Source organism: Drosophila ananassae, chromosome 2L (assembly GCF_017639315.1).
Source record: "Drosophila ananassae strain 14024-0371.13 chromosome 2L, ASM1763931v2, whole genome shotgun sequence".
NCBI classification, from domain to species: domain Eukaryota; kingdom Metazoa; phylum Arthropoda; class Insecta; order Diptera; family Drosophilidae; genus Drosophila; species Drosophila ananassae.
In genome coordinates this window covers 20,386,305-20,403,193 of record NC_057927.1, presented here as the reverse complement: position 1 = coordinate 20,403,193, position 16,889 = coordinate 20,386,305, and the positions used below count along the sequence as shown (strand labels likewise).

Genomic DNA, 16,889 nt, shown 5'->3' with positions numbered 1-16,889 from the left:
AAAAAGTTCTCAGGCTTTTCGTCAGCAATTAACAATGGTCATCAAATTTGGTTTTTATTCCCCATTTTACATGACTACCATTCGGATTGGTTTGGACCTCGTTCGGTGCCCACACATGGGCATAAAGATGTCAACGCTTATTTTTATCAAGTCAGACAACACGGACAACGCCAACGACGATGAGTATGAGTTTGGTATGAGTATGAGCTCTGTGAAGACTGCGGTGGAGGGGGACTACGATGTTAATACAATAAAACCATAGTAATTTCTGTTTTGGCTTTTATTTGCGTGTCGCTGCTGGTCACAAAATACAAGTAGCGCCCACCACTGACCGTTTATCAAACAACAATAAACTGTAATTTATGAAAAATGCCTGTAAAATGACGATAAAACAAGTGCCACGACCACGACGACACCAGCTCCAACTCCAAGCGATGATGATGATGATGATGACATGGACATGGCTGCCAGTCTTGTGCGGAGCCAGCAAAGTGCTGCCCAATGTGCATCTGCAACTGGCAACCGGCAACCTGCAGCCAGCAACCTGCAACCAGCAGTGGGTGTATTCGAAAATGTGTGCGGAAGAGTGCTGCAAGCACAACAATTCGTTTGGCTAGTATGCCAGCTAGAGGGGTCGGCAAAGGGGTCACCGGTTCGCGGGTTTGCCGATCCCCAGCTGCATCTTCACATTTGGCCCGACCATTTGACCATTGTCAACACGCTGGTCTGTTGTCCGTCGGGGCAGTAATTGTTTTTCTGCGACCCAGACTGTTTGGCACGGGGCTCTACCTCGCAAAATCACTTGATTCTTTCAGTTCTCATACACTTCTGAGTGTATAATTTTAAGAGGGTTCTTGCGATTCGACTCAGCTCGTTCCTGGCACTTTTCCCCTTGATTATTTGGGTCATTCCGGCGACAGGTCAGACATGCCTCAATCTTGTGCGTCTTAACTTTTGCTTTCGTGCGTTGGCGCTTGGTGTATTGTATTCAGGACTCGAGCATTCGAAATGAGATGGCCAAAGGGTTCTGCAAGTCAGCCATTAAAAATGCTGACACCGTAAAATCAAGCAGAATAAAAGCAGAGCACATAGACTGGCGGTTAAAATCCTGGATCAACACTTTGACTAACCACTTTTTCACCAGTTGGGCATGTTGTCGCAAGTTCAGTTGGAAAACTCCAAGTGGAGTGGATCTGAAGTCCTCCACCAGTTCTGGAACCATCTGAGGAGAGAACGCCGACACCGGACGCTGCTCTACTACCGCCTAAACTCCTGCAGCTGCTGGATGGAGGATCTACTGCCTAGTAGCAATGTCACCACACTGGTCTGGGATGATCAGGAGTATCCACATTACCTACGGCACCACCAAGACGTGGATCTAATTGGAATGGTATGTCTAAAGACTTCTCAATATGGAGGGGTAATGAACGCCCTCAAGGTAATGTTGAATCAAATGAGGAATGTGCCTGTTATTGTTCAACTGTGTGAATCAGACGATGAAGAAATTTCCGCTGAAAACATCCTACAATTAAGTCTGGAGTACTTTATGATAAATGTCCTTATCCTATCGATGGAGTTCTTAAAATCTAAGATTTTTTACACCAGCGATATTTTTCCAAAGTTCAAACTAATTAAGAAGGTTTATCAGACACGGCTTACTCTTTTCCCTCACAAACTGGGAAACCATGGAGGACATCCTATACGCACTATTCCTGGAAACTCGCAACCGCACACAATCGTCGCCAAATCGCCATCTGGGGAAATTATGGTTACTGGTCCCATTTGGAAGCTGCTTGTGGAATTTGTCCGATATCTGAATGGAACCATTCAATTGGTATCCGTTCCCCAGATCGGACAGACTTTAAGATATTCTCAGATTTTAGATTTGGTGGGGAACAATACTGTCGACATTGCCGCCAGTTTGCGTCCTTATACGACCTTGCATAGCAACCTGCACAAATTCAGCTATCCGGCAATGGTGGGTAGTTGGTGTACCATGCTGCCCATGGAGAGAACGCTGAGTAGCCACGAAGCACTGGGTAGGCTGATGAAGTCGCCCTGGACGTGGCTTTACTTGCTACTCCTGTATGGCGTCCACAACCTGTTGGCTCAAAGGAGGCTACTGCAAACTCGCCTGTTTAGTATCGTGAAACCAATGACTCACCTGTTTTTGTTTTGCATCCTGCTGGGTCAGTTTTCGGCCTTATTCATTGTGCCCCAGCAGCTTAACCATATAACAAATATAAGGGAAATGGAACAAGCGGGTGTTCGGATCATGGGCATACGGACAGAGTTTCCCGAATATCCCTTTGATTTTCGCAGCAGGTATGCCTCCTCTTTTTTGCTGAAGGACGGGCTTAGCGACGTCGCCACTCACCGCAATGAATTCAACACCACGTACGCCTACACAGTGACTTCCATCAAATGGAGTTTCTACAAGGAAGCACAAAGTTACTTCCGACATCCTTTGTTTCGCTACTCAGAGGATATTTGTGTGCAGAAGCTGTCACTTTTTGCACTTATTCTTCGAGAAAACTGCTTATATCAGGACCGACTGGGAACGTTTATACTAAAACTGCATGCTGCTGGCTTGCTGCGTTTGTGGTATCGCCAATCATTCTTTGAAATGGTAGAGGCCGGTAGTATTCGTCTGGAGGATAAAAGCCAACCCCATCAGTTCCAGCCGATTTGTTGGCTGGACTGGCAGTATGTCCTAATAATGTATGGGGTGGCTCTCTCTGTGTCCCTCGCCGTATTTTTAATGGAACTAGCTGTTTATTATATCAATGTTTGGTTGGACAACTTGTGAGCAGTGGTGGCGGAAAAAATAAACAAATAAAATTTATTAATTATATTATATATTGAGTGTTTCTCTTACACAAATTAAGGCGGATAATCTTATTGGCCCAGATCAGATCTTGGAATAGCCAAAATAGAAGCTTTTGAGATCCTTTAAACTTATATTTAAGCTATTTTTTATAGGATTTGAGTAAGCAATATTATTTACTAATCGGCCATAACAATTATCTTGCCATAACTAGAGGCAGGAATTAAATAGCTGCTTTTAAGACACTTCTTTGTCAATATTTTGGTTGTTTTTCATCGCAACTCAAAAGGGAACACATTTTTGCCTCATGGTAATTTTTTTATGGGTACTGAAACCGAATAGAAATTTTGAGTCTGCACGAGCTTCAATTCATCCTTTCCTTTTTTGATTAAACAAAGTAAATTGGTACTCGTTTGGAAAGCAATGTAAAGAATGAGTGCAAATAAAAACCTGTCACTAAAAAAAAACACGCCATTACCTAGTACCTTCAAAATAAACTTATCCAGTAAATAAACATTGGGCATTACATGAACGTCTCGATAAAGTTATGAGCTCGGCAGTAATGTCGCAACTTGACAGCAAGTTGGTCGATAATTTAGTGAGATTGATAAGCCATGATGGGGATTTTACCAGCGCCTTCTATTTTGATCCATCAAAGGAAAAATGTACTTTGGAGGAGACACTTTCAACTGTAATTGGTACCCTGCCTGCAATAATTTGGCGATCGGAAGTACCCGTAATATTGAATCGATTTGTCGGCGACGATTTGTTAGTGTTGGCCTGTCTATCGGAAATGCGTTGGAAGGATCTGCTTTCCAGTGTGTCGAAGAGTTTGCGCTTTCGAAGACAGGCCCGAATCATGATTGAGCTAAAGGCGGACATTGAAGAAAGTTTAATTAATGAAGTTCTGCGCTTTTGCCTGAGCCAAGATATGATTAATGTGAATGCGATTTTTCCTAACTTCACTAAAACGAAAACAATTTATGGCTTTGAAGCCTACCCGGAATTTAAAATGACGACTCATTTCTTTAGTGGAGACACTAAGATAACCACACTCTATCCGGATAAGATGATGAACCTTCATGGAGGTAGGATTCGAACCATGCCAGACTACTCAGAACCAAACACCCTCCTTTACGTAGACAAAGAGGGGCATCGGCACATCCTTGGTTACCTGTGGGATATGATGGAAGCTTACGCCCAAAAGTGCAATGCCACCCTAAAAGTTGTTAATAAGTACGCGGACGGAAGAACCTTAAACTACGTTGAGATCTTGGATGTGGCCCAAGCTGGTGTCGTGGATGTGTCCGCCAGCATTCAGCCCATGTCAATGACTGAAGTCGATATACATCAATTTTCTTATCCGGCAGACCTGGCCAGCTGGTGCACCATGTTGCCCGTGCAGAGGGATCTTAATGTGTCCGAAATACTGACCAGGGTGGCACCCAATACGACCTTTTCTTTTATAGTGACTCTATGGATTATCTACCAAATTTTAAAAGGACGCTGGCGCTTTCACCAAAGGCTAAAGAAAATTGGCTGGCTGTTTTTGGTCGTTTTGGTGAGTGCAAACTACCTGAGCAGATTGCTAACATTCTTAGCCGCTCCTCCTGCTCTACCACCGCTTCACAGTCTGCAGGACCTAATCGATTCACCAGTGCGGATCCTTTCGATTCGCAATGAGTACAAAATAATGGAATTCACCCAGCGAACCAGGTATTCGGCAGCATTTCGACTGATAGATAAGGCTACTATTCTGATTTCAACGCGCAACTCGCTGAACACATCGTTCGGCTATACCACCACCAGCACGAAGTGGAAACTCTTTGAGGAACATCAGAAACGAAGCTCCAGACCCTTGTTTCACTACTCCAAGGATATTTGCTTCTTTGAAATGGTTCTGTTTGGACTGAGTATTCCTGAAAACTCCCCCCACCGCGATCCGCTCAAGGATTTTATTATGCAGTTATGGCAATCTGGCTTATTTAACTTTTGGGTCTCCAAAGGCTTCTCATACATGGTGAAGGCTGGAAGAATAGACATCAAGGACTTAAGGCTACGCCACCGAGCCCATGCACTTACCATAGCAGATCTGAGGCACGTACTCCTAATATACTGTATCGGTATGCTAATTAGCTTCGTTTTGTTTACCTTTGAGCTAATTGTTAGTTGGGTGAAGTCCTGGCTTGGCTTTTAGTTGTCCTCGCGGCAATTAGGGCGATGGTGTCCGATAAAACAACCCGCTCTCGCAGCCCCAAGCCCCCATATTTCTTTCTGCCTATAAATAAACAAGTTAAACAAACAAATGGGAACTTTGTGTTTCACTTCGTGACGTTGACAGGGGCCCGAATGGCAGTTTTCTTTGGGGGAGACAGTAGTTAACAATGCTGTTGAATAGTTGCCTACCGTCTTACACCTTCGAGAGTTTCTTGAGGGCAAACGGAATAAATGCAAATTACCTCCAACGAAGTCACCGCAGCGGCACGACGGGAGCCACGAAATGAGACTCTGAGATGAGCCACCGCCAGACAACTGCAGTGGATCCACAAAATAATGTAAAGCCTTGGCAGCAAACACCAACAAATTGTGGCCTAGTGCCGCTGAGTGAAGAATCGCAAGTGTCTTGGGGCTTCGCTGTTTGTTTCCATCATTTTTTTTGGTAGGACAACGCAAAATCTATCTATGATTTTGAGTTCTGGCCCGTTTTGATTAACATAAAGCGAATAATAGACACCGACTGGCGGCAACGTGAAAAAATTTGATTTCACGATTTTGCACTATTTACCCAAAGAAGCCAACCAACACCTGCGAGTGCAACAAAAGCAACATCGACATCAACTAGCTGTTTTTCTATATTTTTGACAGTTGGCAGTATAAGATACATACATTTTCGTTCCGATTCCACGGCTGTCAATGATGTCTAGCCAGTTGCAACATTACACATCTCAATTTCAAATTACTACTAGTTAGGCACTCGATGGAAAGAAAATGAAACAGCAGCCTGGGCAAACATTTTGCCAAATGAGTTGGCCCAGATAACATTTGGTGCCTTTTGAACTCAACCGTTCTATTGACCTGAAGAAGAATCGACGTCTAGATTTGCGATTTTCTGGCTGAAACAATTGGCACGCCGCAAGAAATTTATGACACACAAGAAGCGCCACGATTTGGTTGACAAATTTTCCCAAACACGACGATTTTGGCAATGAATTATGTGGCCGTGATCGACGGGAAATTAAAGCCAAAGCGGCTGAACCTCACGACATGTCGTGCCAGGGAATTGAGTCGCGGAGGACAACTGCTCATAATTTGCTTCAAATTATTAAACGCTCTGTTCCAGCGAGGGTCAGTGAAGTAGAAAACACACACACGCATGCTAAAGCCGAAATCAGAAATCAGTAATCAGTCCCCTGGACCCTGAGACCGCAAAACTTTCTCCGCAAGACGGATGCGAGGGTGTTGTCAGCTGCCAAGAAGGATCAGGCTCAAGCCTGTGTCGACCATAAAACCCATGGCTGTGCAAAGAGGAGCCGCCTGAACTTTGAATGGCAGGCCAAACAAGTCGGTAGCCAAAGATTACTGCACCGCAGCAATAAGACTCTTTTTCGAAAGGGCTAATAAAAAAGGCAAAATTAATCACATTAATTTAGAAGCTCATTTTGCAGTTACCAAGGACTGTATAATTGATAATTATGCTAGAGAATTTTATTTTACGACAGTCTATAAAAAACCTAACAACCTTTTGGTAGAGCAACCATACAAAGTTAAAATATTTCGGCTTAAAAATTCTACAGCTGCAGCTGGCCCTCTGGGATCGGCTTGTCGTATTTTCTCTCCGGTTTTGTTTCGCTGCATTTTGTTTTGTTTTCGCCCGCGTTGCGGTTGCCTTGCCCACAAGTTGAAAGGTCAGGAATTTATGGATTTTACATGCCAGCAGAGACATTTCCAGATACGAGCAATCGTAACTTTAGCCAAACATCCAGTTCGCCTTGAACTCTTATTGTTCCCCTGGGAGAAGGGGTGCCTCTGAGCCAAACTAATGTTACCATAATTTCAGCTGGCTGGGATAATTACTTGCGATAATCGTTGATAAGGGCTTTGATTTCCAAAGCAAACTGTGTCAGAAATAGAAAAAGGGTTGCTTTTGGTTCAAAGGGCAGACCTTTCGTTAGTCTCTAACGGAATCGGTTTTATCCATGTTGTCCAACATCAGCTTGAGTACCGCTCCTGACCTGGTCGCTCTCTATGGCCTGGTGCTGCAGTTCTTAGTGCCAGCAGAAAGCACAGTGTTTTATTTTAATCCAGGGACTGCCGCATGCGATTTGGATAAGCTTTTAATGTCCAACATAACTAGAAATCCTCAAATTATTTGGCAAGAGAACGAACTCTATCCGGCACTTTATAAACGGCATGGCTGCAACTTATTTGTATTGGCCTGTCTCTCTGGAAACTCTTTCCATTCCCAATTTGAGGTCTTGGCCACCACCTTGACTAGGCTGAGGAGCGTTAGAATATTGATCGAGTTCGAAGGCGAGGAATCCTCCGTACGGGCCACCCAAGTCCTGACCTTTTGCCTGAAGTACAGCGTTTTAAATGTAGTGATGTATTTCAAAAATTGGAGAAATTCCTTGCATATCTACAGCTATCAGGCATTTCCAAAATTCGGTCTCATCAAACAGCGTATATCAAAGGATCGTGTACCATTGATATTTCCTTACCAGTTGAGGGATCTGAAGGGCTTCAAGCTACGGCTTCAACCGGATCTCTCACCTCCAAACACTTTTCGTTATGGGAGTCATGGCGAAAAAATGTCCGGATACCTATGGCAGTATTTCGTCGCCTACGCTAAAAACTTGAACGCCGGCGTCCATATGGTTTATCCAAGCTTTCCCAGAAGAAAAACCTCGGCCAGCGACTATATGATACTGTATACTCGAAATGGATCTGTTGATTTTGGCCTGACCACAGTCATGATAAGGTATAAGTACGTCGAGAGAGCCGCAGACTACAGTTATCCTTTTATGTTCTTAAGCTGGTGTACTATGGTCCCTTCAGAACGTATTTTAAAAATACCAGCTCTGTTCGATCATGTACTTACCTTAGAGTCGGCTATTTTTCTGCTGTTAGGATATCTTATAGTTTTTTTGGGTATTCCCCCCATGGTCAAGTACTTAGGAATAAAATGCCGTGGACGGATGATGAGGCTGGTCACGAGGCTTTTCACATTAATCCTGCTCAGCGCCTGCTACGCCCAGTTAATATCCTTGCTGATTCTTCCTCCACTGGAGCCACGCATTCGAAGCTTCGATGAATTACTGGCCTCGGGGCTGAAGATTTTTGGAATGCGGAACGAGTTTTATTACCTGGAAGCTGATTTCCGGGCCAAGTATGCTTCAGTTTTTCACCTCTCCGACAATCCAAACGAATTGTATGATAATAGGAACTTTTTCAACACCAGCTGGGCCTACACCATTACTTCCATTAAATGGCAGGTAATCAAAGCCCAGCAGCAGTACTTTTATCACCCAGTTTTTCAGCTAAGCAAGGACCTCTGCTTCCAATGGGATTCGCCCTCCGGCATACTTATCGCCCCGGAGTCCATTTTCAGGGACTCGCTGAAGCAGTACATCTTGAATGTGGCCCAGTCTGGTCTAATGCGTCAGTGGCTCATCCACAGCTTCTATGACATGGTGCGGGCTGGCCGCATGACCATTAAGGATTACAGCACAACGTGGTCACCTCTACCTCTCCGGCTCGAGGACCTGCGGATGTGCTGGAGGATCTGTGGGATAAGTCTCATCATCTCTGGCATAGTGTTCGTCATCGAACTACTGATATTCTACACTAACGTGTTTCTCAATAGCTTGTAGAGCCAGGCTCTGTCATTTTTCTCGGCAAATAAAATAAATGCAAATTGTTCACCAGGAAGACACCGCAAAGACACGACGGGAGCCACGAAATAAGACTCCGACTCAACTCCGAGTGCGATGTAAGAAACAAGCTAACCGCAGCAGATCTACCAAATTATGTAAAATCCAACACTAGAGAAGAGGTCCAGCACCAACAATTTGTGGCCTAGTGGCTTGGAGGGGGTGTTCGATGTCTTTTTATTTTGCTTGGATTTTTTTGGCTAGGACTGTCTGAGTCGCTGGCCCGTTTTGATTAACATAAAGCGAATAATAGACATCGACTGGCGGCAGCGTGAACAAATTTGATTTCACGATTTTGCACTATTTGCCCAAAGAAGCCAACCAACACCTGCAACTGCAACATCGGCATCAACAAGCTGCTTTCTGTAATTTTGACAGCTGAAGATGCATTTTAGCTTCGTTTCAGTTGCTGTCAATGATATGTTGCAATATTCCACATCTCAATTACAAATGGAGTTCACCTGTGGGTCTTTCAAAACAAAATTATAGCTTGAAAGCTTTTGTTAGTTTTTAGGACGCAATAGACATAAAGAAGCTGCTTAACTACTTGTATAAGATATGATCTAATCGGAAAATAAACTTATGGTACTATGCACAAAGTTTTTTAAATGAAAGTATTTTAGAATTGTTGGCAACAAATCCCAATTTAACAGATTTGGTAACTCTACAGACTAGACTTAAAGAAACTATCGATAATTATTCTGTTGCCCCAAATGAATCAAGTAGGCTTTTTTTGTTGACCAGGTCGTTCTATTTACAATCCATAATCATTATTCGCTGGACCTCCAACCGATTCGGAGCTCTTATTTTCTTTTATTCTTTTTATTCTTTATTTATTTTGAGAGTTGGACTTTAGCTCTCTGTTGACCCAGGACATGAAGTAATCTGCTTAAAATAATATTCTTATTTCCTTCTTTTGTATTTTTATATTATTTATCCAAAAGTAGGCTTTTTTTGTTGACCAGGTCGTTCTATTTACAATCCATAATCATTATTCGCTGGACCTCCAACCGATTCAGAGCTCTTATTTTCTTTTATTCTTTTTATTCTTTATTTATTTTGAGAGTTGGAATTTAGCTCTCTGTTGACCCAGGACATGAAGTAATCTGCTTAAAATAATATTCTTATTTCCTTCTTTTGTATTTTTATCCATTAATTAATATTTATATCTGTACTTGCAATCTACACAATTTTGGAATTTCGTAGAGAGTTTCGTTTGCGATGCTTCTTTTCATTTTATTTATTTAATTCTAAACTTAAAATATAAGTTAGATTCCTTATTTTATTTTTCATACCCATTTTATTCTGGACTTTGAAGCTCTCTGTTTACCCAGGACCTGAAACAATCTTCTTCGAATAACATCCTTATTGCCTTCTATTTATATTTTTCATCCTTAAATTTAAATTTTTAACCCGACTTGCAATCTTTATAATTTTGGCATTTTGTAGAGAGTTTCGTTTGCGATACTTCTTTCCTTTTATTTATTTAATTATTAATTTCTTAATTTAAAAGATAAGTAAGATTCCTTATTTTATTACTCATAGCCATTTTATTTTGGACTTCGAAGCTCTCTGTTAACCCAGGACTTGAAATAATCTTCCTTATTTTCTTCTATTCAATTTTTATTTTATCCATCCTTAATTTAAATTTTTAACCAGACTTGCAATCTTTATAATTTTGACATTTCGTAGAGAGTTGCGTTTGCGATGCTTCTATTAATTTTATTTATTCAATTTTCACCGTTAAATATAAGTTAGATTTCTTTTTTTTGTTATTCATAGCCATTTTATTCTGGACTTTGAAGCTCTCTGTTAACCCAGGACCTCAAATAGTCTGCTTTAAATAGTATCCTTTTCCTTCTATTTTACATTGCAACCGACTTGCAATCTTTGTAATTTTTGCATTTTGTAGAGAGTTTCGTTTTCGATACTTCTTTCCTTTTATTTATTTAATTATTAATTTCTTAATTTAACAGATAAGTTAGATTCCTTATTTTATTGTTCATTGCCATTTTTTTTGGACTTTGAAGCTCTCTGTTAACCCAGGACCTGAAATAGTCTGCTTTAAATAGTATCCTTTTCCTTCTATTCTATTTTACATTGAAACCGACTTGCAATCTTTATAATTTTGGCATTTTGTAGAGAGTTTCGTTTGCGATACTTCTTTCCTTTTATTTATTTAATTATTAATTTCTTAATTTAAAAGACAAGTAAGGTTCCTTATTTTATTATTCATAGCAATTTTATTTTGGACTTTGAAGCTCTCTGTTAACCCAGGACTTGAAATAATCGTCCTTATTTTCTTCTATTCTATTTTTATTTTATCCATCCCTAATTTAAATTTCTTACCAGACTTGCAATCTTTATAATTTTGGCATTTCGTAGAGAGTTGCGTTTGCGATGCTTCTTTTAATTTTATTTATTTAATTTTCACCGTTAAATAAAAGTTAGATTTCTTTTTTTTGTTATTCATAGCCATTTTATTCTGGACTTTGAAGCTCTCTGTTAACCCAGGACCTGAAATAGTCTGCTTTAAATAGTATCCTTTTCCTTCTCTTCTATTTTATATTGAAACCGACTTGCAATCTTTGTAATTTTGGCATTTTGAAGAGAGTTTGCCTGTTTTATTTGTTTTCAGCCATATTTTTATTTTTTTTAATATTAGTTTTATGTAATATTTAAAGTTGGTGCCTTATTTGATCAATAATAGCCATTCTTGTGGTGGCTCATTTACTTTAATCCTAATTTTTTTTTTACAAAATTAAAAAACTTTTTGCCTTCGCCTTGGGTCTTATGAGTCATTGTGCAGACCTGCTGACCCACCATCGGTTTCTCGCTGCAACTGTCCAGGTGTTCAATTAAGCACTGACGTTGACCTTAATACGCGGGCCGCTGAAAACGGATTGAAAAAGTGCCAGAATTTCTGACAAATTGTCGCCGAATGTGCGCAGAAATCAAGTTTATGGTCAATGCGCGGCAGAAAACAGAAAACCGAAAAGCGAAATATTCAGGAGGAAGGATGTCAACAAATACTTCTTGGATTTTTCCTATTCGTTGGTTAGAAAGTTGCAGGCATTTAAAATGCCGAAGCACGGTTCGATGAGCAACTGTCGATCCCGAGGTGTTAAAATATGCATTAAAATTGCTGATGAAGCGGCTTGTTCGCTGGCAGGATTACCAAATATTTGCGGCTGCCGATGCCGCTGCGGCTGCCAAAAGTCAAAAGAAATCAATCAAAATGCCACAATCAACAACGACCACCGCAAGGCGCCAAAAGGCAACAAAAGGCAGCCACGGCAGACAGAAGCGACAGTCTGACGTGTGCCTAAGACGCTTAGTGGCTGCTGCAAGATCGGCTTTGGCTGCGGCAACTTTAACTTCAGGTTAAGCTTCCACTGCAACAGCATCCAGCATTCAGCATGCAGCAGCAGACGGACGGCCCCATGTCTCTAAGTGGACAACAAAACGCCTCCAACACTTTTGGGGCGCGAAAAATGTGTTTGCCAAGCCAGAGAGTTTCTCTGGCCAAGTGTTTGCCAGCCTGGCCAAGTGTACTTGGCTTAGGCTTTGCCTTTGGATCAGTCGCCGATTGTTGCAGTTGCAGTTGCAGGGGCGTGCACACGGAAACACAGATGTGTTTTTGCGGGGGTACATAAAAATAAAATAAATAAGCCAGCGTTGATCTTCATTTGTTGTTGTCGGGAAGTTGACATGACGACTCGGCATCAGCATCGGCATGGCATCTCCATCTCCATGTCCCTGACATATATTTGCATAGTTTTGTCGAGAACAAAATGGCAGCAGGGAAACAAAAAGAAATTCCTTGACAAGTGTCTGTCAGAGACGTCGTGCCGGGCAAATTTGCATTTGGCCGCATCTCACGCTTCAGACACATCCCAAAATCCAAATACACAAAAAAGGTCGCAAAGAATGAGAATTATATGAGGATCGAATGAAAAATCACCCTTTTATTCATCCAATTATAATGGACAATTTTCATATATGTATGTTATAGAGATTTTTCAATAATGATAATAATCATCTTTATATTGTATAAAGGTTATAATTAACTACAAACTTATCCTGTGATTATTCAAACTTTATTTAATTCTTAATGTGAAAATAGCTCCAGCTTCAAATCGACTTGACTAGCAAAGTATAACACAGCTCAACTGATTTATTCCAGATTATTTATTCCCAGAAATAGGTAATTTGCCATAAAAAACTTGAAATACCTTTAACGAGTGTATGAAGCAAAAGGTAAAGATCCGACTTGTGGCATATATATTATGGTGAAATTGTTGTTGCTGTTTCCTTGTCTTATTTTTTCCGTCTTGTGTTTTGTGTGTCGATCTGAAGCGCACCTTTATGGTCTATTATACTAACGGGAATGCCCCGAGAGCAACGACAATAATAAGCAAATTGATTGAAATATGCGATATCATGGTAACCGCAACTCAAACGGAAACGCGCCGGCCGCCGGACTGGTCGCTCTTGACGCTTTTGCCGCACTGTCCGCATCGGCCGCTCCCTACCCGCCCCCACCCCGCCGGCTCTGGGGCCTCTCCCCCCAGTGCCCCCAATGCCAATTGCAATTGTGTGGTAGCGCATTAAATGTCGATTTCGTTTTGCACCCGCGGCGCTGATACGCAGCCAGCGATACGGGAAGTACGCAGTGGTGCTTGGTTTCGGTGGTGGTGCTGCTGGTGGGTCACTGCCAATGCCACGCAAAAGGGGTGCGGCTGCGCCGGCGATTGCGACTGTGGCTCCAAAAATCCCAGCAACACCGCCCACCCAGCCGGCCCAGTGGGCAATCTTGGTCTCGGTGCTCCTCCGTATTCTCCTCCCAAGTGCTGAATGCCGAATTCCGAATTCCGATACAGATATTAATGCGCTTTAAATAAATCATTAGCGCATTGTTTGGGGCAAACTAGCCGGAGCCACAAGGACCAATGAAGATTATGGCAACATTTAATGGAATTTACATCACTTTGTGCAGGAGGATCGAGCAGCCAACAGTTTCGAAAGGGGAAGTGTAGAGTTTTATGGGGCGAAAAAAATTGATAAGAGGTTGGAAGGCCAATCAGCTGAAAGACGCTCATTTGGAGGGTATAATAACTAAACGTTGCCCAATAGCAACTAGTTTGTAATTAGCATTCAGCAAGTAATCAAAATGTGAACACCTCTAATCAAGCTAAAAACTGGGTGCCGCTGCCTCATCGCGAAAGATCTCATAAAACTCGTTGCTGTTCTTGTTTGTGACCTGAAATGTAAGTGAGACCCGGCCGTAATGATAACTCATTGGCTCGTGTGCGTTCGCTAGGCGATTTTTATTGACTTTTTAGTGATCGCCGACAGGCAGCAAAACGCACACAAAAATCAATACTGACTTTGAGTTTGCCGTCTGTTTTTTCGGCTATCGCAAGTAATTAAAACGCTGTAAAAAGTGGCAAAATGTGTTAACCAGTTTGGGTCGATTTCTGTGCTCCCTTGCGGTGTGTTACAATTCGCAGTAAATTCTTTTTTTCGGCCAAGTGATGCAATGAATTTTAATGTCACAACCAGGTTTTTTACTGCATATCTAGATTTTGAGCGCAGCCTAATAGATACTTTCCAGGCTTCACATGCAAATGTATGACTTCCTGCCAGCCATAGCATAGCCCAGCCAGTGAAACTCCAGCCAGGCCGTAAATAGCCAATTTGGCGCTCCGGCCGTTTAACGCCAACATCTTGCAACGAATCGAATCGAATCGATTATCGTGCACTTAACACCACCAGCTCTTTAACCCGCAACGAGCCAACCAGTTACCCTTAAAGGTTTTTGTGCAACAATTTTTGGAAAATGTTCTCAATCATGAACGAGGCACTTTCCGTTGCGGGGAAAATTCGGGGGGTGGGGCCCATCCAAGCCGCAATCAAGGCCAGCTCCCAGCTAGAGTTTTTGAGCCACGGCATCATTATCAACTTTGGCTCCGTGCTGATTATCAACATGTGCACTGGCTGCTCGATGGCAGCGCCGCATGTGCTTTTGCCCTCGATCCATAGATCAAGATCATAAATAGCAATAAGCCAACCAGACAATGTCTGCTAACTGTTTCAGGCAATCAATCAATCCATCTGCCGCTGCAACAGCAACAGCAGCAGCCAGATCAGGCGCAGCAGCAGAAAGTGCAGCGGCATTGATTCGCGAGTGCTGGCCGTTTGGAAAGTTCATTCAGTTGCGCTTCAGTTTTTCTTGGTCCGCGCGAATCGTGCCGGAGGATGCTCTAGGAAAGGGGATTCCCTGGTGCTGGGTACCTGGTACAGGGTACCAGCGAAGTTTGGTTGATTGCCAGAGCTGGTGAGTCAAAACGTGATCGATTGATCAACGGCAACGGCAACGGCAAGTTCAACGAGCCCGATTGACTGACTGACTGACTGACTGACTGCTGACTAGATAATTGTGGCGTTCTGCGGCTGATGCCACTTTTTGCACTAAACAGTGCCGGGGCAGACCGCATAGCAGCATTCCAGTGGGCCAGGCCAAAAACTTGCTCGCCAATCCGCGGAAAGCGGCAATCTGTCAGCCTGACAGTTGGCCCAGTCGCAAATCGTAGTCGCAGTCGCTCGGCATTTCATGATTGATGATTGTTGAAACGCGAACGAAATTATGATTAAATAAGTAATTGTAGTTAAACAAAAAGCAGCATCGATGAAGACCACGATCGACTAAATGCTAAGCGGCATGGCAGTTGCTTTTTGTTGTATTATTTTTTTTTGGTTTTGTTGTTGTTGTTTGTGTTCATTTTCGGCATTGGCCAAGTGCAGTTAGCCGATGATCGGCGATCTTGACGGTTTTTCTCGTTGCTCAGCTCAATTGCTTAGGCATTGGCGAAACGTCAAAGTCAAAGTCGAATACGGTCGGAGTTAAAGACTTCGAGGCGGATGACAAGGTCTAGTTCAAAGCCACCTAGGTGGTCGTTCCTCCACGGACTAAGGTCAAAAGCCAATCACAATCTGGGCCACAAACACACGTATGCAACGACTTTTTTAATCCAAAGCGTGAAATGTTAGCGCTGGCAGCTCCAACTTAGCACTCGTAATAAATTCAAAAGCGTTCGGCAATTAAATCGTAAATTTTTACAACTACAAATTTACAGTTATTAAAAACATAATTTGTTGTTGTTGTCCGCTGTTATTAATTACTACAACAGTCGGGTGTCACGCTGTAAAACAACGGGCGAGCAGGTGAGCGGGGCTAGCCCAAACGAAAGACTTAGGCAACGAACTTGAGTTCAATCAACATTTTCAATTAAAAGGTATTTTGTTGTTGTCCGCTGAACGCAGACGTTGCTGCTGCATGGCAAGTCATGGGTGTAGTGGCACGTTTTTGTGTGCATTATGTTGTGGCCAGGTGCGAGGGTTGCCCCGCAAGTTGATGAAAAGCGTCTTGATTGAATGCAGCTCGCAGTTAGCCTCACAACCAATCAATTGTGGCACCCACCTCCGTTTCCCATGGAGCACGTGTTCCGGCCTGGTTTCTGCAGCAGCAGCAGCAACAGCAGCTCTCTCGGCCCTGTTGCTAATCGTCCATATTTGCCAATGTCGTTCGATCGCTGGTTCGCCCAGCCATTTGGCCCGGCCGATCGATGCTTATCGCCAAATGTGTTGAATGTGCAGGCATAACAAAAACGAATAGCAAAAAGCATAACAAAATGCTAAAATCAAATCCGAACAGATGAAGAAAAAATTAATTAGAACAAAATGCACAACGAAAATATATTTACAAACAATGGGCGTGTCGCGGCGGGGCCCAAACATTTTCAGCTCGTATTTGTTTTGGCCGAAACGAACAATTGGCTAACAATTTGCGGCAGTCACAATCGCAGCCACAATGGCAGGGCCTATCGCGATTTATGTTCGTATGAATTATTTGCTAAATTGGTTGGCCAACAATTGACGAAAAGGTTTTCCATCTGCATGGACATACCGGTTTTGAAAAACAGACAGGCTAGCAGGCACACAATTTCCAACTAATTAGGCGTGGTGGCTTTTAATCAAAACGATTAAAATGCTTTCGGACAATATTTTTCCACGCCTAATCAAAGACTTTATGCCATTTTCTGTCTGACAGCTGCAGTGGCCAGCGGAGC

General features: G+C 42.5%; 3 protein-coding genes across 3 annotated transcripts; all 3 read left to right on the top strand.

The window, feature by feature from the left end:
* Positions 1–127: 127 nt before the first annotated feature.
* LOC6502611 lies at positions 128–2,885 on the top strand. Its single transcript, XM_001955400.4, has 2 exons — positions 128–241; positions 1,145–2,885. Exons 1-2 carry the CDS (start codon positions 128–130, stop codon positions 2,807–2,809), a joined length of 1,779 nt encoding a protein of 592 aa, XP_001955436.2. The 3' UTR covers positions 2,810–2,885.
* A 473-nt stretch (positions 2,886–3,358) lies between these two features.
* On the top strand, positions 3,359–6,945 carry LOC6502612. The gene has a single exon (XM_001955399.4). The coding sequence runs from the start codon at positions 3,375–3,377 to the stop codon at positions 5,022–5,024; it is 1,650 nt and encodes a 549-aa protein (XP_001955435.2). The 5' UTR covers positions 3,359–3,374; the 3' UTR covers positions 5,025–6,945.
* A 78-nt stretch (positions 6,946–7,023) lies between these two features.
* Positions 7,024–9,360, top strand: LOC6502613. The gene has a single exon (XM_001955398.4). It carries the CDS (start codon positions 7,024–7,026, stop codon positions 8,695–8,697), a length of 1,674 nt encoding a protein of 557 aa, XP_001955434.1. The 3' UTR covers positions 8,698–9,360.
* The last annotated feature ends 7,529 nt before the right edge of the window (positions 9,361–16,889 follow it).

Excerpts from the sequence above, each read along its gene's own strand:
- LOC6502612 (XM_001955399.4), top strand. The coding sequence starts at position 3,375 with ATGAGCTCGGCAGTAATGTCGCAACTTGACAGCAAGTTGGTCGATAAT.
- LOC6502613 (XM_001955398.4), top strand. The coding sequence starts at position 7,024 with ATGTTGTCCAACATCAGCTTGAGTACCGCTCCTGACCTGGTCGCTCTC.
- LOC6502611 (XM_001955400.4), top strand. The coding sequence starts at position 128 with ATGTCAACGCTTATTTTTATCAAGTCAGACAACACGGACAACGCCAAC. Across the intron at positions 242-1,144 it reads CGGTGGAGGGGGACTACGAT|TTGGGCATGTTGTCGCAAGT; the intron begins GTTAATACAATA and ends CTTTTTCACCAG.